General features: G+C 43.2%; 2 protein-coding genes across 2 annotated transcripts; both read right to left on the bottom strand.

Annotated features, from left to right (window-relative positions):
* Nucleotides 1-191: 191 nt before the first annotated feature.
* stmn2a (stathmin 2a) lies at nt 192-14,117 on the bottom strand (the record flags this gene model as incomplete). The annotated part of the gene is made up of 5 exons (XM_080540914.1): nt 192-251; nt 936-1,127; nt 9,776-9,948; nt 10,168-10,263; nt 14,099-14,117. The coding sequence occupies 5 exons, from the start codon at nt 14,115-14,117 to the stop codon at nt 192-194; spliced, it is 540 nt and encodes a 179-aa protein (XP_080397040.1).
* Nucleotides 14,118-16,260: 2,143 nt separating this feature from the next.
* Nucleotides 16,261-20,823, bottom strand: upp1 (uridine phosphorylase 1; the record flags this gene model as incomplete). Its single annotated transcript, XM_080541242.1, has 6 exons — nt 16,261-16,415; nt 18,873-19,019; nt 19,602-19,811; nt 20,097-20,211; nt 20,392-20,550; nt 20,746-20,823. The coding sequence occupies 6 exons, from the start codon at nt 20,821-20,823 to the stop codon at nt 16,261-16,263; spliced, it is 864 nt and encodes a 287-aa protein (XP_080397368.1).
* Between the last annotated feature and the right edge of the window lie 5,516 nt (nt 20,824-26,339).

Genomic DNA, 26,339 nt, shown 5'->3' with positions numbered 1-26,339 from the left:
TGTTTTTTCTTCAAAATCAAGAAAATCATTAACAGTGATCCATTTTGTATCCACTGATAATACTGATAGGGTAGGTGCTTATGGTGGGGTTGATGGAAGGGTGTGGTGTGGTGTCTCCGGGGCTAGGTGACTGCTCAGGAGGGGCCGGGGGCGGGGCTAGACGACGGAGGGTTGGCGGGGTTAGACGGGGCTCACGCTGTCAGCTCTTCCCTCAGCTCTTTGTTCCTGCGTACCATAGCTGCATGTCTCTCCTGGAGGGCGGAAGAGGAAGTTGAGACCAACACAGGACAGGAAGTCACACTGTAGCCATAGCTACAACACCCCAATAAGTGACAATGACGAATGACCACAATCACTGACGTTACAGAAGGCAGTTCCAGCTGTTGTTATTCAAGAAAATCATTAACTTCCCAAAGGAAAGTGATCCCAAGGACTTCCTGTTAAGTTCAGAATAGATTTCAAAATCCTTCTGCTTGTTTATAAAGCTCTCACTCGCACAGCACCAGAATATCTGAAAGACCTTTTGCTAGCATATCAGCCCAGTAGAGCTCTCAGGTCTTCTGACGCTGGTTTTCTCTGTGTACCACATGTACAAAAGAAGAGATTTGGTGAGGCTGCATTCTCATTTTATGCACCCAAATTGTGGAATGCACTGCCAGTTTACATTAGGGATGCAACCTCAGCACATATGTTCAAGTCAAGACTAAAAACCCATCTTTTTAATATTGCCTTAAATGAGTAAATAATTAAATGATGATTATATAATGATTGGAGCACTTTGAGCTGCAACGTTTGCAGGAAAAGTGCTATACTGATAAAGGTTATTATTATTATTAGTAGTAGTATTATTAGTATTATTATTTACTCGATATGTCATTAGAACCCTATTCTATCCCAGGGTGACACTTGGAGACAAAGCGGTTCAGCGGTCTCACCTTCTCCTGCAGGCGGTCCATCATGGCTGCCAGGTGGGCGTCGCGGTTCTCTTTGATCTGATCCATCTTCATCTGGAGCTTCTCCTCCGCCATCTTGCTGAAGTTGCTGTTCTCCTCCATGGCCTTCAGCAGCACGTCTCTCTCGTGCTCACGCTTCTCCGCTAAGGCCCTCAGCACCTCCGCCTCCTGGGACTGAAACACAGAGAAGGATATTACATCTGATCATATTACATCTGATATTCCATCTGGATTATCTCACTATCCGTTAAAGTATTTGACCATGACCATCACATTACAGTCTATTAGTGGTAGTTCATTTTTAAATACTGTATAATATGACAGGTTGTCTTCTTGTTACATGCGTCACTAGTGGCGCTTTTCCACTACCGTGCCGTACCGTGCCGTACCGCGTGAGCCCGGTTTGTTTTGCTTTCTCCACTGCCAACCGAGCCGGGCCGTTTTAGCTACGCTTCGGAAGGAGTAGCGAAAGGTACTTTTTGCCAGGCTGTGTGTGACGTGTGACGCTGCAGACCGTTGATTGGTCAATGGAAATCGTCACTCCATGTTCATAGAGTTCACCGCTATACACAATTATTTATTTTTTTATACTTTCTTTTTTTTCAGAAGCTATCCACTATTTTTAAATACCACAACAGATTTCGCTCTTGGAAAATGTCATTTACTTTTTCTGTAATTACTTATTAATAAAGATTTGAAAAATTATGATATCCATCATATTATCTATGTTTAATGTCATTTCAATGGCTCGCTCCAGGTCTGTTGTGTATAATGGAGAAGCGTATCCTACTCGTACCGTACCGTAATTTCAAATGCGTGCCATGCCGAGCCGTACCGGTCTGGTCAATGGAAAAGTGCCATAGGTATTTCCTATGTACACCTTAGGCTGGAGACTATTGCCGCTTTTCCATTGACCATACCGGTACGGCCTGGAGCGAGTGGGGACAGTAGGAGGAGTTAAGTGTCATAAGAGCACTTCACTTTAATAAGTGCCGCTATACAGCTCAACAGGGGGAAATGCGATAAGAATTATGTCAAAATGCAGCACTATCATGCACAGATCAGCCTTAAAACATGTAACGTTAGATATATAACGTTAGACAGGGAGCGATGTATTTCTAAGGAAAGGCTGTGCTTGACGCTTCCATTGGACTGACGCCGGGGCTCATACAATCTCCGCGTTTGTTATAGATACGAGTGCTCCGGTGTCTTGCTGGTAGTCAAATATATTTATTTATACAGCATATGGATGTTACGTGCCTGTTACTTGCCGCTTTCAGTTCTAGTAGATCTAGTAGTTCTAGTAGATCGCGCAACCAGGGAAATGCCGACATGTGTGAAAGGGAGCAAGGGAAATCTACCATAATAGCGATTTTTTTGTTATGCTTGTTGTAAATAAAAGTTCTATGATGCATTGAAATTACATTAAACGATAATACGATGGTTATCATAATTTTTCAAATCTTTATTAATAAATAATTACAGAAAAAGTAAATGACATTTTCCTAGAGCGAAATCTGTTGTGGTATTTAAAAATGGCGGCTAGTGGTGAACTCAGGAACATGGGATGACGATGTTGTGACCAATCAACGGTCTGCAGCGTCACACGTCACACACAGCCTGGCAAAAAGTACCTTTCGCTACCCCTCTGGAACTAGAACTAAATCGTCCCGGCTCGGCCCAGCTCGGTTGGCAGTGGAGAAAGCAAAACAAACCGGGCTCACGCGGTACGGCACGGTACGGTACGGTAGTAGAAAAGCGCCATATGTGCAGGGCCACTATTCAATGAATAGGGTTACTCAAACACGAATGCATAGAATCACACATGTTCCTAGAACCACTTTGTTTTCAAACACAATACACACACAAACAGGACATGTGATATATATATATATATATATGCCATTTAGCTGACACTGTTATCAAAAGCGACTCACATTGCAGTGAGTGCAGACATTTTCAGTATATGTGACACGGTTTCATTAAAAAGTCTGCATCTCGGCAATTGTGAAACCTCGCAATCGAGCCAAACAAGTCTTGTTGTGAAAAAATGTGTTTTCCAGTTTTTGGCATAGGACGACAAACGAAGCGATGAAGAACCCACTCGATATCATATCCAACAGTTTTACATTCACTAAATACCTACATTTAGTTAGCAAAGTCGGGTGGGGGGTATTAGTGTGGCAGTGAGTGTAGCCACGCCCACCCCAGCTGTATGTAAGGAGCCATGTGCGTGCGTGTGGATCTGCATGTCATCCCTCCTCTCTCTCTCACCCATCCTTCCAGTCTAAATCTTCACTGTAACTGTCAACAAAAATGAAAAATATGAGTGGGACTGCCCCACTCAGAAAAATAAATAAATATATATATATATATATATATATATATCGACAGTGGGCAATTAACTCTTTGACTGCCAGTCATGTTCAGAGCGGAGAGCTCCATACTGCCAGACTTTTGGGGCATTTTCGCTGAACTTTGAAGACCCACCAAATATTGACTTTTCGGACTACATAAACATTGAACATATCTACCAAGACTTTAGACTCTCTTCTTTCATCAAGTTTGTTTCTAGCCTCTTTGAGTGTTTAGAAATCGGCCGTAGAACATAGGGTGGTTTGAGAGGAAGCTCTCCAAGTACGCGGGACTGGTCAGTGACTGCCAGCAGGCTGGGTGGAGAGCGAGGTGTTTCCCAGTAGAGGTTGGTTGCAGAGGATTTGCAGCCCGTTCCTTGGCCAGAGCCTTCAGCAGTTTGGGCATCGATGGAGAGAGAAAGAGGAGAGCCATCCGTTGTACCACCAATGCGGCAGAGAGAGCCTCTAGATGGCTGTGGCTCAAAAGAGGAGAGCCATGGAGTCATGGTAGCTAGTTAGCCATCTGGACACAAGCTGGGGTCTGATCAGCCCCGGCTGGGTCACCTGGAGGAGGGTGTATGATGTTGAAAGACCCGAAACGCCCGATGATTCCAGGAACATCACTGAAGATGTGTCCAGAGGCATCAGTAGATGTATTGACAGGTTTCAGCAAAAACACCTGATTTTGACCAATAAACAGAAAAAACGAGCTTTTTCTGCAGAGAAGCAAATTCAAGCAAAACGGTGACTGACGTCCACATATTTTAGTTTTAGTGACACCTCAAACATCTGAAAAGTTGTTTACTTCTATGAAACAATAAAAACAACACAGGAAAAAAGGCTTTTGATGACAAAATAACTACATTTATTCACAGATTTAGAACATTTAGAATCATCATCACTCAATAATATTTTTTTTCTGTGTGGTAGGCTTTGAAGCACTCTCCTGAGTGCAGGGGTACATGGCAGGACCTGCACCACATTCTGGTCTCTCTCCTTTTACCCCTTCGAATGCAGACCCTACATTTTCTTGCTGGCTGTGTGTTATTGCTGGTGGGCCTTAAGCGTTCCAACTCATGCCTGGCCATCCGGCCATCCAGCCTGCTGTCTGGGTCTCTCTGTCTTGCTGCCCTGGTTTGTCGGACCTCCTCTTCCTCCTCCTCCTCCTCCTCCCCCCCCTCCTCCTCTCTCCCCCTCCTCCTCCTCCTCCTCTTCCTCCCCCTCCTCCTCCTCTCTCCTCCTCCTCCTCCTCCTCCTCCTCCTCCTCCTCCTCTACATAGGTTTTTTCAGTCCACAACCTCGCCACCCTCCTCATGAACTCCAAGTGTGTTTTGCACTTCCCCGGGTTCCTGGCCTTGTACAGCACATAGGCATTGAACACACAAAGCTGAAACAAGTACGCCACAAACTTTTTTTGACCAGTTGAGTGTTTTCCTAATGAATGGGTAGTATGCAATGTTCTGGTCAAGTTTGTCCACCCCATTCATGCAGGCATTGTATGCCACAACACACTCCGGTTTGAGCTGACCCACCTTCTCCTTCTTCCCCTTCTGCCACACCTCCACCCTCTGCATGCTGTCATGGTGGCAGGTTGTCACCATCCTCACCAGACGCTTGTCCTGCCATGCCATAACCAGCACCCTGCCATTGTGCCGCACCAGCCTCCCCTCCACACCCAAGTCGGTCTTTGTCGGCTCCCTTATGATATGCGGTTCCCCCCTGTTTTTTCGCAGTGTTCCGCAGACGTTGGTGTTGGCTTTGATCAACTGCTCACACAGTTGAACAGAGTTGTAGAAGTTGTCCATGTACAGTGTGTATCCGTGTCCTGTGAGACGGTCAAGGAGGGAGAACACTGTGTCTGGGAGTGTGTTATGCTGGCCAACATAAGGCTTCATGTTAAAACAATACCCAGTATAAGAGTCACACAGTATGTAGGATTTAATTCCATACTTCACCGGCTTCTGAGGGTTATACACTTTGAATGATAGGCGGCCACGCCACTGCATCATTCCTTCATCAATGCAGATACTTTCAAAGGGCTGATACAGCTCTGAATGAATTTGGCTACAACATGATCTAAAACAGGACGCACTTTATACATTTTATCTGTGGCGTCCTGTGATGCATTATTGTTGTAGTGGAGGAACTTCCAGATGAGCTGGAACCTGTTCCTGGGCATGGTTTTATTGAAGTATGGAGTGGCGTCCTGTTGATCCACACTCCAATACATTTCTAGATTTGGCTTTTTTATGTAACCGGTGATGAAAGTGAGTCCAAAGAATTGTTTCAGTTCTGGGACTGTCACCGGTTTCCATAACCTCCCTCTGGAGTGTGGCAGAGTGTCGGGATGTGCCTGTAAAAACTGCTGGGCATACAGGTTGGTTTGATCTGCAATGTGCTGCAGCAGCTCATCAGTAATAAGCAGCTCCAGGAAATCAACCGGCAGGTCAGATTCCAGCTCTGCAGCAGCATTCTGGGGTCCAGGGGTTGCCGTGAATGGAACCTTTGTGGGTTGCCACTCACCCTGACCCCAACCAGCATCTTTCTCTGAAGACAGCCGTCTCCTTGCAGCACACCCTCTGGTTGAGGCACGTCCTCTGCTCGATTCAGGGACTGTAAAATATTGAAATATATACAATTTTATACAAAATATATATACAAAAGGCATGTTTTATTGCTTTGTAATGATGTAGTGTAATAGTGTAATAGTAATAGTGTAATAGTGTAATAGTAATAGTAATAGTAATAGTAATAGTGTAATAGTGTAATAGTGTAATAGTAATAGTAATAGTGTAATAGTGTAATAGTGTAATAGTGTAATAGTAATAGTAATAGTGTAATAGTGTAATAGTGTAGTGTAATAGTGTAGTGTAGTGTAATGATATTTCTATATATGATATGTTTACCTTTGCTTTTCACACTCGCATTTTTGTCTTGGATCGTGGATCCGCGCTGATCTGGAGAGGATTCCCTGCTGCTAGCCGATCCGGATGGCAACCACTCGTCCGACTAGTCGGGGTCTGGTTCTACGTCCTCCGACTCTGAACTGTTTGAAGAGTCGCGGCGATGTGGCTCCGATGGCCCAGCAATGCTACCACGAGTGTAGCATTGCGCGTTGCTCCGGTTCTCACCATCTGCAACATTTGGCGCATCTCCTGCACCAGATCTGCTTGCAGTTGACCTGATCGGCACCACACTCCTTGCAGATCCACTGCCAGACAAGCTCTGTGCCAGTGTCAACTGCTTATACTGCTTGTCTCCTCTCGTTTTCGCTATTCGTTTCGCCATTTTCTACAACCCACAACACGCCCCCTTCTTCTCCAGCTTTTATATCTGAGCTAAATCGAACTGCTGCCCCCATCTGGGGCAGAAATACATTACACCCAAGTCTGAAATTCACACACCAGGTGTATAAGACGTCAATATGGCAATCCCCGAAAAAAAGGGGGAAAAAATGGCAGTCAACGTTACTATTTTATAAGACGCCAAATGGCGTCTTTGGCAGTCAATATGAACTCCTTCATATTGGACTATACATAATGGGAACTCCGAACGGGAACTCCGAACTCCGAATCTGACGATGACAGATGACGGAATGTCAGACATTGATCTCCACATCAGTTCACTATTCTTGGGACAGTCGTCTGCAGACAGACCTTCTGCTGTGTTCTTGGGTAAGTTTTAGTGAGTTACATGTGTTGTTTACTAGGATTTTGTGTTGTTTACTTAGAATAGCCAAACAGTTATTTGTTGTTTTGTGAGTAAGGTAGATAGAGCGTTGTTAGCCTCAGTTATCAGACCACTGAAACTGCTCACCACAATTATGCCACCCCTCTCCAAAACTAATAGGAGATGGTGGGAGGAAGAAATAGGTTGTCAAAGATAAAACATAATGAATAAATACATTTGTTGCAGATCTACTAAACATGCAACATACTGTAATATGTTTCATGCACCATTTTAGTGTGTTTGTGTGTACCAGCTAGCCAAACAAGTGTTAGCTTGTTAGCTAGCTAGCTAGCTTTGTTAGAGATATAATAAATTATAGAAACGGTAAATGCTTTTTTTTGGTAATGAACAATAATGTTGTGTGGAATCAAAAATAATGATTAATTCATTGATATGTAGATTTGCTGTAGAATAATACTGTGAATTTAAATGATTTCACTAGCCTACTTCTTACAGTACACCGAGTCTATGGAAAACCTACACTATAGAAGTGTCCACACCTCTGACCTGAAATTTGTGTTACAGAATGACGAGGTGAGAGGTTCTGACAGATGACACCTTGATGTGAGTCACCAGCACTTCAGGTATTTGTCATTGTCATTGTATAAGCAATTCTATTTTATGAAGATAGTAGTAGACTATTTCGTTAAAAGTGGTGTTGGTAACAGTGGGCAATCATTTTAAATGTACTGTCTTCTTTTTTTATTACAGCTTTGATGCCCAGATGGGATGGGAAGGAACTACACCGAAGTCCCACTAGATGCTTTATGGACTATAATGATAAATGCATGCACACGGACACAACATTATTATTTTTTACCATTCTATTATTGTATTGCTCAATTGTATCCTAATTTTGTCCATTGCCATGAATTTTACTCTCTTGTACTTGTAATGGGATGTAATAAACGTTTGGCACACATGGCAATAAAAAATCATGAATTATTATTATTATTATTATTATTATTATTATTATTGTTTAGCTATTTAAACATGTCATAATACCAGACAAGTTTATTGCAATGGTTAAGGCATTCTACAAGAATTGCAAGGTGGCAGTACTGCATGGCAGCAGGAAGTCTCAGTGGTTTGAGGTAAAGTCAGGTGTGAAGCAAGGCTGCGTGATGTCAGGCTTTTTGTTCCTACTAGTTGTAGACTGGATAATGAGGAGAACACTGAGTGGAGGAAAGACAGGGATCAGTTGGCAAATGATGAACATGTTAGAAGATCTAGATTATGCAGATGATATAGTATTGTTAGCAGAATCATGGAGTCATGCACAACAAAAGCTTGACCGTCTGAATGAATATGGTCTACAAACAGGGCTAAGGATCAATGCAAACAAAACGGAATCGATGAGGATGAACGCCAAGAAAAGCACAGCCTTCACAGTGTATGAGAAAGATCTCAAGGACGTCAACACCTTCACATATCTCGGTGCAACAATGACAACGTCAGGTGGTGCTTCTGAAGACATGAAGATTCGTATAGGAAAAGCAAGGAACGCCTACCATCGTTTAAAGAAGTTGTGGAACAGCATTCAGTATCGGAGGAAGACCAAGATGAAAATCTTTCAGTCAAATGTAATCTCAGTGTTGTTATATGGTTGTGAGACATGGAAGATGACAGCGGCTGACGAACAGTGCCTAGACACATTTGTCCACAAATGCCTAAGAAGGATGCTGAGAATATTCTGGCCTACACGGGTGTCAAACGAAGAAGTGAGAAAACTTGCTGGTATAGAGATGGTAAGCACGCAGATCAGAAAGAGAAGATGGAAGTACATCGGCCACGTGTTGAGGAAAAGCCCGGATGACCATCAACGCATAGCCCTCAGATGGACCCCTGATGGACGAAGAAAAAGGGGACGCCCCAAAGAAACCTGGAGAAGAACCGTCGAGAGGGAGCGTGACATGCTGGGTCTAAGATCCTGGGAGGCGGCGGCTGCTGTGGCGAGGGACAGAGACCGGTGGCGTAAACTCGTTGGAGGCCCTACTCTTCACACCCGAAGAAAAAGGACCTAAGTCAAGTAAGTCATTTAAACATGTCAGCCCTGCAATTTTGTTTCTTGAGGGTTTAGCTGACAACCCCACTGACAGATGACAGGTAGATAATGACAGGTAGTGTAATGGGGGAGTGGTTGTCTTGAGGGTGTGGTTGTCTTGAGGGAGTGACTAGGGTGGAGTTAATCAGCTATTGTTCCCACCCATTACCTCTGTGAAAAACGTCTCTGAAGACTTTGAGGCTGGATATCTCAGTACGGTGGTATCAACATTCAAATATCCATGACTTCTTCAACTTGTTTCAGATTTCAATGTATGACACGTCATTTTAAAGCTTACAATCTACCCTTTCATAATCTGGAAAAAAACAGAAAAATGATTTTGCCCTACTTGCGGACTTTTTAACCATGCCCTGTCACATATATGGTCCCAATAGGCTAGGTGCACGATCTCCACTACTTCCTGAAAGGCACCTTGCATGAACATATCCTGTCTCACTCTATTGGTTTAATTGATTAATCAGCTGTGCGGTAAACTGTTGGAACACACAGTGCACAGCTGATTAATCAATTAAACCAATAGAGTGAGACAGGATATGTTCATGCAAGGTGCCTTTCAGGAAGGAGTGGAGATCGTGCACCTAGCCTATTGGAATTGAACCCACAACCTAAGCGTTGTTAGCACCATGCTCTACCAGCTGAGCCACAGAGGAGCACCATGTGAGGGGCCTGCTCACCCTCCTGCGGTCCTCAGCCGCCTCCAGCTTCTTCTGGATGTCCTCCAGGGAGATGTCCCTCCTCGGGGGCGAGGTGACACTGTGGGCCGAGTCAGACACCGGAGAGGGCGGCTTCAGGATGACCTCGAAGGCCTGGCCAGACGCCCGCTTGTTGATGGCCTTCACCTCCATGTCTGCCTCAGAGGAGGGGGAGGCGGACAACCAAGCGTCAGAGGGGCAATGGCAACTCAATGATATTAGAATCATTTATTATCTCAAAAGAATAATAATAATCAAGGGGCTGGATATGAAGTCAAGGGCGACTTTGTGTACATTTCTGGATTGACTTGAACTAGAAATGGCCTTGGCTACTTCTCCACATGCAGACTGCAGCACTTCAGGCAGGTTCTTACCTTCAAACTCACAGACCAGCTTGTTGCGTGACTCTGGGTAGAAACAGGAGCAGATGAGGGAGAGCACAGACAGCTCCTTCATCTTCTCTTTGTATGCTGCAGGAACCCAAACACGCACCGCACAGCACACGCACCGCACAGCACACACACACACACACACACACACACCGGTCAGCAGGAACACAAACACGCCCCGCGGTCAGCAGAGGCTCTGTCTGGGTAGTACGGCTCTAAACAACAGCACATTGACACTCAAAACACCTTTAAAGGCCAGAATCTCATATTTCTGAAGGCATTAATAATTTAAAATGTTTAACTGCAATAGAAACCAGGGAGACCTCACAATGATTTAATGACACAGATTATTTTTCCTTCCATCGTTACTGGAAAGTTGTAACCATAGTAATGCAATCCTTTTTGTTTGGTCATCTCTGCACGGCATGACAAAGCAAAAGAATGGCCCAGACCTGAAGATTTGATATGCCCAAAATCACACAGATAAATTCATATTCTGCTGATAAATGTATTGCTCTGTTAACATTAAAGATCCATAGTTACTTTAGTTTCATCAGTGACTGACAGAAGAAACATACACAGGTCTATCTGTTAAGCCTACATGCGTATGCATTACTTACACCAACTAGTTGGCCTTCACTTGAGTAACTATGAATCACCTGTGTCATTATGATAAACCCTGATAACAGGAAGCTAATTAGCATTTCCAGGATCCTGTGGGCTGAGACTATAGATTCTCCCTCCTCTTAATGTTGCTTTGATGGTCATTACAAAGACATTCTTCATTACAGGGTGGTTACCATGGTAACGGAGACCTAGTGGAGACTCCACTTACCCACAAATGCTTCTATCTACACTGAAGATGTATCATCTCTACACTGAAGATGTATCATCTCTACACTGAAGATGAAGATGTATCATCTCTACACTGAAGATGAAGATGTATCATCTCTACACTGAAGATGTATCATCTCTACACTGAAGATGAAGATGTATCATCTCTACACTGAAGATGTATCATCTCTACACTGAAGATGGATGACTAATGTAGACTCAATGAAGCTGCCAATGTTGGTACGTTGTATAAGTTGCACCTGCAAGTTTGCTCTGATCTGAAGTCTTTATGCTCATGGGCTGATGATAGTTAAGTATGGGTCTTACCTTCCAACCTGCCTCAGTAACATAAAATCATGGATGCAACTGAATTTTCTGAAACTCAACTGCAATAAATCGGAAATCCTCATCATCGGCCCAAAGTCCCTCACCCGTTCCACCCAGACATTCTCCCTCAACATCGATGGCTTCACCGTAACCCCCTCCAACCACGTCCGCAACCTCGGCATCATCTTTGACCCCACCCTCTCGTTCCTTCCCCATGCCAACCAGGTCACTAAATCTGCTTTTTTTCCACCTCAGGAACATTGCCCACATCTGACCCTCCCTGTCCTTTTCCACTGCTGAAACACTCATCCACGCCTTCATAACTTCCAGACTCGACTACTGCAACAGCATCCTCTACGGTTTGCCTAATAACATCCTAAACAAATTCCAATACGTCCAGAACTCTGCTGCCCGTCTGCTCACCTCCACTCCCCGCCGTGACCACATCACCCCTGTGCTCCAAAACCTACACTGGCTGCCGGTCAAATACAGGATCCAATTCAAAATCCTACTCACCACTTACAAAGCCATCAACAATCTGGCCTCCTCCTACCTTGCCGACCTCGTCCCCCTCCACACCCCCTCCCGTTGCCTCAGGTCTGACGACCAAACCACCCTCAAGACCACCAGGACCAAGCTCCGGACCTGGGGTGATAGGGCCTTTTCAGCCGCAGCCCCGTCCCTCTGGAACGCTCTCCTCCCCAACCACATCAGACAGGCCAACACCCTGCCAACATTTAAACAGGCCCTCAAAACCCACCTCTTCAAGCTTGCCTTCACCAGTTAACCCTCTCCCCCTCCCCTTCCCATGTGTCCCCAGCACTACCTTAATTAGGCCCCTATACTTTCTTTTATTTATTTTTTGTATCTTTTTATTATTACTACTCAATCTTTTCAGTTTGTAAAGCATCTTTGAGTGTCTAGAAAAGCACTATATAAGCCTAATGTATTATTATTATTATTATTATTATTATTATTATTATTATTATTATTATGGTTATTGGCTTATGATGCAGGCTGAATATCACCCCTGAGAAGCTGAATATCACCCCTGAGAAGCCGGCCTTTTCCTCATTTCATTTTTTCCCCCTCTTTTTTTAGTCTCTAGTCCCTAGTCTCTCTTTCCACATCACAAACATCAGGTATACCCTCACTTCACCACAGTATCATCAGGTATACCCGGCTCACTTCACCACAGTATCAGAGAGAGCACTGTCCAAAGAGGACTGCATATTGTCAATACTGATTAGCCAACTCCTGCAGCGTGTGGATCGGCCCCTTGCTGCAGGGCTGGCCGGCCTCCCACCCTGCTGTCTGTCCACCCTCCCACCCTGCTGTCTGTCCACCCTCCCACCCTGCTGTCTGTCCACCTGCCACAGCTCAGACATGATTCACACAGACTCATCTCTCCTAATGCATTCTACAACAAGTCTGGGTAACACAACTAGTAGGTGTTTCCAGCTGCATAAGAAAAGAGCAATCATCCTCATCATCTTTTCATTTGATTCATTCAACATTAAGTCATTTAGTGAGTAATCAATCACATAATCAATCAATCATAAAAGATATGGCTTTACTGTTCGCCTCTCCCGTTGTTTTACATTATAGGCCTACTATGGACATAAAAACATGTTTTATTCAGTGTCCCGGTTGTTTTCTTTTGGCTATGGCTGAGATTCAAGGCCTCGAGTCCCTTATTATTTTTTATTTTCTATCTTCTTGATTTGGATCTAAAACACTGATTTCATCGCAAATATGACACAGAAGAAAATGAATAGAAATAGCTCAGGCTATATGAATGTCTATATATATCTATATGGCTATATGAATGTCTCAGGCTATATGAATGTCTATATATATGGCTATATGAATGTCTCAGGCTATATGAATGTCTATATATATGGCTATATGAATGTCTCAGGCTATATGAATGTCTCAGGCTATATGAATGTCTATATATATCTATATATATGGCTATATGAATGTCTATATCTATATGGCTATATGAATGTCTCAGGCTATATGAATGTCTCAGGCTATATGAATGTCTATATATATCTATATGGCTATATGAATGTCAATTGTCCGGTGAAAACAACGTAGCCACACCTCGTTCATTATCCCCAAAACTATATTCTCAATAATAACCGTGAACAAATATGCTACAATTCGAATAGACAAACACATTGAAGATGTAAGTAGGCTACGTGATCTCTCTGCCTGTCAGCGTGTCTTGGTGGTCTTGGGTGGTCGGCAGGGTGGGGTCTCTCTGTCTCTCTGCATTATGCTGTCTCACAGCCGCAGGTGCAGCATTGTCAATAAAACATTGTAAATAATAGAAATTGCACACCTCTATGTATATCAAACGATTTGTTTTTCTACTCATCTGCATATTTCGCTGCAAATGGACAAAACCTTAAGCATAACATAACATCCTGTTTTCATTGAACTGAATAGACTATCAGCCTTTCTTGAATAACATGTCCCCCCACCTCCTCCCCCCACCCACATATCGGTGAATACCGTCCCATTTTCACTTTCCGAGGGTTAACACTCTCTCGCAGATTTTGACAATGATATTTCTATCCAACTCCGTTTTTGTTTGCTTTCACTAAGAACAATGCTCCGTGGGGCGCAGCTGTCAAACACGCATCTATAGAAAAGGATGTAGTTGTCGGCATGGATCTTCCAGCATCCAATCCCAGAATCAAACGCTCCCAATACTTCCTCGAGAAATGAAGAATAAAATCCTTACCAACTGCAGTTTTGGCCATGGCTGTTGTGTAGCAGCGGGTGTAGCAGCTCTGGTCAGTGGGTTGAAAATGCTGTTTTAAGGCACTGAGTCAGCGAATAAGACCACTGGAGGAGAGGAGAGGTACTGGAGGAGAGGAGAGGGCTGGAGGAGAGGAGAGGAGAGGAGAGGTGCTGGAGGAGAGGAGAGGGCTGGAGGAGAGGAGAGGAGAGGAGAGGAGAGGTACTGGAGGAGAGGAGAGGGCTGGAGGAGAGGAGAGGAGAGGAGAGGAGAGGGCTGGAGGAGAGGAGAGGAGAGAAGAGGAGAGGTGCTGGAGGAGAGGAGAGGGCTGGAGGAGAGGAGAGGTGCTGGAGGAGAGGAGAGGAGAGGAGAGGAGAGGAGAGGGCTGGAAGAGAGGAGAGGTGCTGGAGGAGAGGAGAGGAGAGGAGAGGAGAGGAGAGGGCTGGAGGAGAGGAGAGGAGAGGTGCTGGAGGAGAGGAGAGGAGAGGTGCTGGAGGAGAGGGCTGGAGGAGAGGAGAGGGCTGGAGGAGAGGAGGAGAGGAGAGGAGAGGAGAGGAGAGGAGAGGAGAGGAGAGGAGAGGAGAGGGCTGGAGGAGAGGAGAGGAGAGGAGAGGGCAGGAGGAGAGGAGAGGAGAGGGCTGGAGGAGAGGAGAGGGCTGGAGGAGAGGAGAGGTGCTGGAGGAGAGGAGAGGAGAGGAGAGGGCTGGAGGAGAGGGCTGGAGGAGAGGAGAGGTGCTGGAGGAGAGGAGGGGAGAGGAGAGGGCTGGAGGAGAGGAGAGGTGCTGGAGGTGAGGAGAGGAGAGGAGAGGGGCTGGAGGAGAGGAGAGGAGAGGAGAGGTGCTGGAGGAGAGGAGAGGAGAGGAGAGGTGCTGGAGGAGAGGAGAGGAGAGGAGAGGAGAGGAGAGGAGAGGAGAGGGCTGGAGGAGAGGAGAGGAGAGGAGAGGTGCTGGAGGAGAGGAGAGGAGAGGAGAGGAGAGGAGAGGAGGAGAGGAGAGGGCGGAAGATGGGGTTTAATTATGACCAACTCTGTCAAGAGCACCACCCTCTGTCCTTTGATGCGAACCTTTCTGAGACAGCAATTCATCAACAGTAAAAAATTAAATACACTTATTCGGAAGATATTATGAAATATCCTACAGTTCATGTACACACCATTGATAACTAAGCAAATACACATGCACACACGCAGTCATAGCACTTGAGCGACTCTCGTGAGCTACCAGATTAAAGTTTCTGAATGAAACGCTGAGATATCGCCCTATAGAGTTTGGAAAATGTACATTACAGAGTTGTCAATGAGGCCATCATGAAGATTCTATAGCAGCTAAGTTCCATACGGAATAGGAGCATGCATCAATAATCACTACTGTCATTGTCAATCAGCAGCAAAGTGCATGAGAGGAAAGAACACCGACGTGATGATTGAGAAGACACACACACAAATACATTTGCAGTTTTATTACTCAGTATGTAACATTTAGCCAACCAAGACTTTACATCTTATTTTTAATAACAGGACATAAACTTAAAACATAAATGAGGAATGCATGTCTTAATTTTAACATTCTTGAAATGCTTTGAGTCATGACAAGTGACCACGGGAGCACCTAAAACTTCAAATACACATGAAAACATGAAAACCAAAATTTTCCTTTAAGGCTTTAGGCTTGAAATATCACCTCACAGTGAAGGAATGACATACCTACAGACAGCTATGTTCTTCAAACTGTTTCTAATGTATAGCAATGCAACTACTTAGTTACATAAGTTTATTTGGTACAAAAAAAATAGAGGTAGTGTGAAGTAGTTTGTTTGATTATTATCAAGATTACAAGGCTGGATAACAATTACAATATATGGCAAAAAATGTTTTACACATCTCTGAATGATAACATTGTGAATACTGTATACATACTATATTGAATGAGATGTGGCATGAAATTAAGCTTTAAAAAAAACAGGAAAATAAACAGCAATGCGTGATCAGATATTACATATATATGCCATTTAGCTGACGCTTTTTATCCAGTGACTTACATCAGAGTGAGTGCATTTTTATCCAGTGACTTACATCAGAGTGAGTACATTTCAGTATATATGGTGACCAACCTAAGCGTTGTTATCGCCACTCTCTACCAGCTGAGCCACAGAGGACCATGTTAAAATCAACAACCTTTTCTTGAAGGGTTCTTTAACAGCTTTTTAATGAAGTTGCAGACAAGTATTTGTGAGCGTTGCTGGTAGCCGTTGAGAACGTCATGAGAGCTGCTCACCTGGTCTCCTTTCAGGCGATCCAGAAGTGTCACACACACTACAGCGGCTTCAGACAGCAAGAGATAGAACAACGTTTGATTATTTACCACTGCACCCGTTTAACAAAAACAAAAATCTGGCCATATTGAGACAAAGAAGCAAAAGTCCATGGTATGTTATCTATGATATGATATGTTATCTATGACATGATATGTTATCTATGATATGATATGTTATCTATGACATGATGGGCCCTATTATGCACTTCTTAACTTGCCGTCTTAAGTCTTAATTAAGACGCACCGCCAGGTTAAGACCTACCGCCACCCTTATTATGCGCTTCATACGCGCTACTGCTATTATGCAGGTGTCGATAGGCACCCACACATAAGACGTAAAACTCCCGTGCATATATTACTCATTGTGGGAGTGTTCATATGTTAATGAAGTGCACTAGGCGCCCCTGCTATTATGCGATCTGACTTTGCTCCTAGCGCTAAGAAGTGGTTTGAAAAGTTCTTAAGTTTAGACTTCATGCACGTTTTGAAACACGAGCGCGCCTCCGTGGTTTGCGCATGCATGTGGGCACACATGAACACGCACGTGGCTCCACGGCAAGACGTCAATTACGGTCACAGTATAAATGCCACCACTGGCAAATGTTAAGCCAGAGAGAGAGAACAATGGAATATATCCTAGGAAGGAATTATGATAGACGAAGACGGCGCGCCGAGCGCATATACCGGCAACGACTTTGTTACTTCGGGCTGACAGGTAGGCCAAATCTCAAATCAATCCTGGATTCGTGATCTAAGCATTTTAGCGCTTTCAATTGGTGATCCAACTGTTAATAATGCTATAATATATTGCAATTACAATTATATTATAGCCTATTATTAAAATATGTATAATATAGCCTATATATATATTCTTTTATTCTGTTTACAGAGCAGCAATGCTTGTATGAGCTGCGCTTCACCCGTCAGGCAGTAACTGACATATGTCGTTTGGTCAGCAATGACCTCATGCACGAGCTTGTTACTTTCTTCTGCAGAGAAGCGCGCTGACCTCCTTCTTAGGACTTCCATAATAGCATAGCGCTAAAGACTCAACGCAGCCGGTTCTTAAAGGGAATGGCACCTGGCACGCTGATTGGGTTGATTGAGAAGACGCCCAAAACACACCCATGACTAATTTCTTTGCTTAGCGCCGGGTTTTAGGCGCCCACTACCGCACGCATAATAGCAAAGTGGCCTTGACCACGCCTCCACGTCTTAAGTTTAGATCTACCGCCTCGTCTTATTGCTTAAGACTTATGAAGTGCATAATAGGGTCCGATATGTTATCTATGACATGGAGGGCCCTATTATGCACTTCTTAACTTGCCGTCTTAAGTGTTAATTAAGACGCACCGCCAGGTTAAGACCTACCGCCACCCTTATTATGCGCTTCATACGCGCTACTGCTATTATGCAGGTGTCGATAGGCGCCCACACATAAGACGTAAAACTCCCGTGCATATATTGCTCATTGTGGGAGTGTTCATATGTTAATGAAGTGCACTAGGCGCCCCTGCTATTATGCGATCTGACTTTGCTCCTATCGCTAAGAAGTGGTTTGAAAAGTTCTTAAGTTTAGACTTCATGCACGTTTTGAAACACGAGCGCGCCTCCGCGGTTTGCGCATGCATGTGGGCACACATGAACACGCACGTGGCTCCACGGCAAGACGTCAATTACGGTCACAGTATAAATGCTTTATTTCAGAAGGGAGAGGCAGAGAAGCGCGCTGACCTCCTTCTCAGGACTTCCATAATAGCATAGCGCTAATGACTCAACGCAGCCGGTTCTTAAAGGGAATGGCACCTGGCACGCTGATTGGGTTGATTGAGAAGACGCCCAAAACACACCCATGACTAATTTCTTTGCTTAGCGCCGGCTTTTAGGCGCCCACTGCAGCACGCATAATAGCAAAGTGGCCTTGACCACGCCTCCACGTCTTAAGTTTAGATCTACCGCCTCGTCTTATTGCTTAAGACTTATGAAGTGCATAATAGGGCCCGATATATTATCTATGATATGATATGTTATCTATGACATGATATGTTATCTATGATATGATATGTTATCTATGATATGATATATGTTATCTATGACATGATATGTTATCTATGATATGATATGTTATCTATGATATGATATGTGATCTATGATATGATATATTATCTATGATATGATATGTTATCTATGATATGATATATGTTATCTATGACATGACATGTTATCTATGATATGATATGTTATCTATGATATGATATCTATGATATGATATATGTTATCTATGACATGACATGTTATCTATGATATGATATGTTATCTATGATATGATATGTTATCTATGATATGATATATTATCTATGATATGATATGTGTAACTAATACAGCTGGTATAAAGTGAAAGTGAAACTAGAGATGTGAAACTGGGAATGCTATTTCTGCCAAGTCATGAGGTGTGTGTGTCCTACCTCGTAGACCGCTGAGTTTGCACATGGCTGCAAACACTGAGGACTCCATCTCAATATTGCGGACCCCGGCCTCATAGGCCTTGGTCAGATAGTCCCGCTTGTCCTTCTCTGTGTAGGAGCAGAAGGCCCCGTCCAAACGGGCTTGCCCTGAACACATAACAACATTGAATGTGAAAGGGCAAATGTACCCGCAATCCATTTTCAATGTGTATTTCTGATCAATCCATGATGCGTATCATCTCGAACTACAAGCATTTCGCATGCAGCTGCATAATAGCTATCCAAACGCCAAATCTGTGTTTACTTCCTAAAGAAAGTCTCATACCGTGTTAAAATACGTCAGACAAGAGTGTTTGTGACTCTGCCCCTGCTCTAGGAGGTTAGTGGTTCCCAGAGAGTAGCCTGCGCTAGCTCTTGCACTGTTCAGCAGAACAGACCTCGCATGGGAGGGAGAGAGGGGAATCTTGGAAGTTCTAGGAATTTAATCAAATGGGCAATTTGAAACATCAGGACTGACTTCAAAGAAAGATATATTGACTCAGAGATAGAGTGACTTTTTGTGAATGCATCTACTATTGGATAATGAAAACAACAAATCCACTGGTAAATCCAGGGTAAAATTATGCTTTGACAACAATAATTATTGTACACACCTACACTCAAAAAGTGTCCTTTACTACATTTATTAATTCATTCAATGATAAGAAAAGCACTGACATGACACCTCACCTTCATAGAAATCCAAGGTACACATGGTGTTGCCCATGACCGTCTCAAACAGATCCAGCTCTTTGCTGCACTGTAGCAGTTCATCAGCCAGGCCTCGGTCCAGATCAGTGCTGCGGACCACCGTCTTCCCCAGGATCACCTGCTCGAACCTGGGTAGGAAGGAGGCATCTACACACTGTTTGGTGACCACAACGGTGCCTGGGCTAAGGCCTGCGGATGTAAATAGTAAATAAGTATTATTATAGCTTTATGAAGGCATATGAATAACATTATACCACTTCTCCTGCATTATCACTAGTTTGTAAACAAAATCAAAAAAGTGTTTCTCTATTTTCAATTTACAGCAATCATGGTGCCATGACAACAAATTAACTATTATAATCAGTTTGTTACTATAACTTCAAATGGAAATCACATGGTTAATGACAACATATTTAAGGCACTGGATACTAAGTAGAGCAAGACAAACTACTTCTAAATAAATCCTTTACCTACCTATACCCCCTGAGGTCCCAATGCGCACAATTGTAACATCCGTGCAGCGTGCGTGGTAGAGCAGCTTGATGAGCTCATGTAACATTATGGCAATGGAGGGGATGCCCATTCCATGCTGGAGAACACAGAGACATGTCACACACACATTACACTGTAAGGACACCCATTCAATTCAGTCTCATGCCATGGAAGAAACTTAAACCCAGATGTGCACGTTAAGGCTTAACCTTCAACTTTATACTGAGAGATCATTCCATGACATGAATGTGATGTATGTGTGTATGTCTTCACGTACACTAACAGACAGCACAGGGCCTATCTTGTACATGGCATAGCGGTCCGTTCCAGCACAGATGTTTGGGTACTCAGACTTGGGGTCCTCCAGCCCGAGCTCCCCAGCCATGTACTCTATGAACGACTTCATCCTCCAGGGACTGCCCCCAACACACACAAACTGGGAACAGGACAAAAAGAAACGTTCAGGCAGTTCATGTGTTCAGAAGGACTTGGGTAGTGTAAAAGCAAATTTGTGACGATACCAATAAAGATGAACATTTTATGTCTAATTCAATTTAATGCAATAAATAGGATGATGTTATGCTTTTCCATTTAGAGTTGCAATTTTGTAATAAGGAAGTAAAATGTTTACTTTAACATCACCAAACATGGCTGGAAGGTTGTGAGTAGAGGTCCCCAGGTTAAAGTGGTAGAGTACGTCATCTTTCATTGTCTCAAGGTGGGGATTGTGCACATGGACAGTGTTTGCACTAAGTGTGAAATAAAAGGAGGATCACTTACATTAAACATATCTTTTCAGGCCCAATATGCAATTTGAACAGAACTTGTTCGTTAAATCCTAAATGTAGGATTATGATATCACACGTATTGTATTATATGTGCATGTATTATGTGATAACCAGCTGTGGGTACACTTTACACTTTACTACAGTAACCAGCAGGTACTTTACTACAGTAAAGTTTACTACAGTAAAGTGAAAGTGCAATTCAAATTGTGCAATGTCTTTTCTCGGTAATAAATTAAACCACAGGAAGTCTGCCTTGTTCTAGTTTCCTGGTTTAATCAGAACCTGGACTAAAGTCAACATAGGAAGAGATGTTATGTAAATGTCATGATTGTCAAATAAAAACTAACTAACTAACTAACTAACTAACTATGTTCTACTTATAAACATTGATCCAACCACAATGTATTTCTTACCTATTGCACGTCTCATTCTTTTCATCACCTGTTTCCATTTTTTTTTCCATCTGAGAAATGTAGGCTACAAAGTTAGACAATCCTCTAGGCTACATTAACATCACTATCTTGAAGAGTCATGTTATAGATTCAAAGCGTGTAACAAACATGGCAATGTGTTATGAGAGATGAGCAGCAGGTACAGATAATTTACGGTCATTAGAGGAAGACCTCCTGTTCACCGGTGAAACACAACATCCTACATGTGTAATAATCACCATCGACTTCAACGACAGCATGACTCTGGTTCTCTCTCAGCAGGTTAACACAGTTACCATAGTTACCCTGCATGTCAATTACCTCTAGCAGGTGGAGAATTCGCGTATGAAAGATGCCGTTTGAAAGTGATGCTCCTGGAAGTGTCACGTGATGCCCTGCTCCTGGAAGTGTCACGTGACGCCCTGCTCCTGGAAGTGTCACGTGACGCCCTACTCCTGGAAGTGTCACGTGACGCCCTGCTCCTGGGAGTGTGAGTAGGGTCCATCTGCGCGCATCAAATCCATCACCCGGAAATGTGATGTATCATACGTCATCATACCGCGCCTGCATATTTGCATAGACTACGTCATCGCCTTACTACGGTAACGGTGGAAACCATGAATCGCCTTACTACGGCCTTACTACGGTGAAAACTACGGAAAAAACTAATATGTAGAGTACAGTCCTATCAATTGTTCGAAAAGGAGTAGGAAGAAGCCTGTCCTACCCCTGTTTATACTTAACAATTATGCTTACATTATATAATCCAATTAATTAATACATATATTTCAGTATCATCCGTTCTAATACTTTTTCATTAAAAAGAATTTAAACCTTTTTTTAAATAGAGCAATAGAGCAATATTTCTGCTTTCCTTCATATTTTTGACATTAGGAACAAGTTATTAGTGTGATCAAGATATCCGACCTCATGTACAATCCTCATAGCTTTTTTCTGTAGTGTAATCAATGGGTTTAAAGTGCTTTTATATTCATTTCCCCATATCTCCACACAGTAACTCAAATAGGGTAAGACAAGACAACAATATAGAGTATACAACATCCTCTGTTCCAGAATATGTTTTGCCCTGCACAATACTGCAATACTCCTTGATACTTTGGATCTAACGTATCTTATATGAGATTTCCAACAGAATTTACTGGGCTTAAAGTGCAGACTCTCAGCTTTAGGTTAAGGGTATTCACATCCAAATTGAAGGAAGGGTTTATGAATTATAGCTCTTATGTATAATAACCAAAAGTAATTAGACAATTGACTCAAAAGCTGTTTCATGGGCCAGTGTGGGCTATTTATTCCTTCATTATTTCTTTATCAATTAAGCAGGTAAAAGGTCTGAGTTGATTCCAAGTGTGGCATTTGCATTTGGAGGCTGTTGCTGTATACGCACAACATGCAGTCAACAGAGCTCTCAATGCAACTGAAACAGGCCATCCTTAGGCTGTAAAAACAAAACAAAAATCCATCAGAGAGATAGTGGGAACATTAATACTGGCCAAATTAACTGTTTGGTACATTCTGAGAAAAAAAGAATGCACTGGTGAGTGTGATGACATGGACATGCATGGCTTCCAATGGCACTGGGTCACTAGTGTTTATTGATGATGTGAAGACAGAAGCAGACAGATGAATTCTGAAGTGTTTAGGGATATTCTGTCTGCTCAGATTCAGACAAATTCAGCAAAGTTGATTGGATGGTGCTTCACAATACAGATGGACAATGACCCAAAATATAGTGTGTAAGCAACCCGGGACTTTTTTAAGGCAAAGAAGTGGAATATTCTGCAATGGCCAGAGTCAATCACCTGATCTCAACCCAATCAAGCATGCATTTCACTTGCTGAAGACAAAACTAAAGGCAGAAAGACCCACGAACAAACAACTGAAGACTGCTGCAGTAAAGGCCTGACAAAGCATCACAAAGGAGGAAACCCAGCATTTGGTGATGTCCATGTGTTCCAGACTTCAGGCAGTCATTGCCTGCAAAGGATTCTCGACTAAGTATTAAAAATGAACATTTTACTTACTGTATGATTGTTAATTTGTCCAATTACTTTTGAGCTCCTGAAAATAGGAGACTGTGTATAAAAATGGTTGCAATTCCTAAATGTTTCATACAATATTTTTGTTCAACCCCTTGAATTAAAGCTGTAAGTATGCACTTCAATTATTCTGGATTGTTTCATTTCAAATCCTTTGTGGTGGCATACAGAGACAAAATTATGGAAATTGTGTCACTGTCCAAATACTTCCAGACCTAACTGTATATAAATAAAAGAATGTCAATGACCCCAGGTGTGGGACTTTATTAGGTCAAACAGGTTTGAGGGGTCAGGCAAAGGACTTGGTGGAGTCAGGCAAGGGTCAGGCGATCATCGTTGTAATCCATGGAGCAGGGCAGGAACCGTGGTGCAAGGTGCTGGGCTGGAGGTGTCCATGGTGCTGAGTGCACACTGATGAGCTAAATAAAACATTCTATTTCTGATGTCAACAGCACTAGGGCTCCTTCACAAAACCCTTACTGGAATCTTCATACACTCTGTGAATTAGTCTTTACTTTCTGATGAGTCAACAGCAATAACCCCATCCAGTGCGACATGTAGATAGCATATATTTAGAATATGTAAAATGCAAACACCAGAAATGCAAGAAAGTTTATGAGGTATACCAAATGGAATTAATAACAAGTGTTACAACCCTTCTGTCTAGAGTAAAATAAGGGCCTAACAGGGTAGAGTGCAGAATGTACAGGTGTGTTGCAACACAAATGCCAAAAAAAAGTGTACAAGGGATCAAATCAATTCAAGCTTTATTTGTATAGCGCATCTCACAAGATACGACTCAATGCGCTTCAATCAAGACATCATTGCTGATTGCACTTTAGCACAAGTGCTCTTTCAACATTGTCTCTATGGTCTTTCAGCTTCCTTTTCTTCTCACATCTTCGACCATATAATGGTGAGACAGCTGCTTCTCACTGTTGAGACAAAATGTTTTAAAGTAATCTCACCTTCAACTTCATTATCTCATTGGTCAATCTCTCCTCGGTTACGTCCATCTCTGCCTCCTCCATCAGTTGTGAAGTATTCCTACCTCGACCCTTCATGTATTCTGTGTTGAAGACAATGTTGTTGGCCCTGGTCTGAGGACCTATCCATGGTGCCCAATTATGGTAGGAAGGGGATACCACACAAGGATTTGCAGCATTACCTAGGCAAGAGCAAACAGACAACACAAGCAAAAACACTAATGGTGGTCAACAAGGCTATATACTGTACATAATACAGGTACATGCACCTAGAAAACATATACAAAAATGTACACCTGTCTTCAGTTGGATACACTTGGCACAGATCACTCTTTAAATCCTTCCCTTTAAATTCCTCCAAGTTGAAAATCTTCACTTACTCTTCACAAAGCCTCGACAAAGGATCTCTTGGCTAACGGAACGCCAGAAGTCCTCAATGTCGACCCGGCCATCAAATATAGGTGGTGGCTCTGGGATATCACTGACTGAAAGACAAACAGTTAAATAACATAGTAAAAATAACAGTGGTCATTGTAACAGACCTCATAAGAGATAAGCACTCACTTGGCATGCTGAAGACTCCCTTCTTATGCAAATCCATCACCACAACGGGAGGATGATCTCCACAGTTCACACATGAGAAATTATATGTATGCGAGGAAAGGGCTTCAAAATGCAGGTAACCGTGGAGTATGGAGTCCTTGGCTGGATAAGTTTGATTGTTTGTGGCTTGTAAAATCTCCACAGCTCTTCCCACTGCTGTATGGTTCTACAAATGGACGTGGAGGGAAAACTGTCAGGTCAACATCAAATGGAAAGCACAGGCTAACACATACAAAATATCAAACGTGTGTTACCTGTACAGAGTTCCTCAGGTAAAGGCATAACTGATGTGTCAAAATGACACGATCATTAAAATTATGCAGCCCCTCTGCCCACTCCTGGTAGTGGTAAAATGTGCCACATGCTGCACATTTTTTAACGTATGTTGTTATCCCTGTAAAAAAGGATGTCAGTGACATGATGGTTACTATATGATGGACAAACCACATATTTGGTAATTCATGGAACTAAACAATTCAGAAATAACGATGTCTGTCATGAAATGCAACCTACCCTCCACAATTCCAGTGACTGTGACGATCTTCGCTTTTCTGGACACGACAATTGGCTCAGAAAGAGCAACTTCGCCGGGACACTTATGGCAATAGTTCTCTTGTGGAACCAAGTGCCTTGGCATATCCTCTGATTGTAAGACTTTTCTGGGAAGATCTGTTGGCAGGGCTTTGTGTCCTATAAGGTAATCCACCATATCCAACAGCCTTCCCTTTCCTTCTGGGGGATACAGGGGAACAGCCTGTGTGTCCTCAGGTGCTGCCTGTGTGTCCTCAGCGGTAAATGTCTCATAAGAAGAGTCTTCGAAAGACTTTTGGTGAAAAGGGTAGGCCTTGTTTGGTGCACGTGCCACTTGGCTATAGATTTGTGTGGGCAGGATGTTCTGGGTTTTGAACATGGGCAATGCCAGGTGTTTATGGAATGTTCATAGTGGACCATGACCCTCCCCAATCTTGAATAGGAGGAGATGTGTGGTTCCAACACTGAAAAGAAAATGCGTCCGTGTTCTTGGCCAGGGTTCACCTCAACACTGAGTGGTGCAGCTTCTTCACCAGCAGCCAGCTTCCTTCTCAGACACACACTCTCTGTGTCCTTGCTAAACCATTTGTTCAGGACCATTTCTGAGAGAATCCCTTCATCAAGATCAATGGCTGACTTGGTGTTCACAGGACAGTACACCAAGGACCGAACATGGTTGCAGTCAAAACCCGATAGGCTACTTCGACGTGCATAGTCATATGCCTTGCTGCATGTCTCTAATTCACAGGTTACCTGGTTATTACCCCAGGAACATTTTTGGACATGAATCCAGTGCACAGGACCCCTAAAGGTCTTGGAAACAGCA

Source organism: Nansenia antarctica (genome assembly GCF_963989245.1).
Source record: "Nansenia antarctica genome assembly, chromosome: 10".
Classification (NCBI taxonomy): domain Eukaryota; kingdom Metazoa; phylum Chordata; class Actinopteri; order Argentiniformes; family Microstomatidae; genus Nansenia; species Nansenia antarctica.
This window is presented reverse-complemented; position numbering and strand designations above follow the sequence as displayed.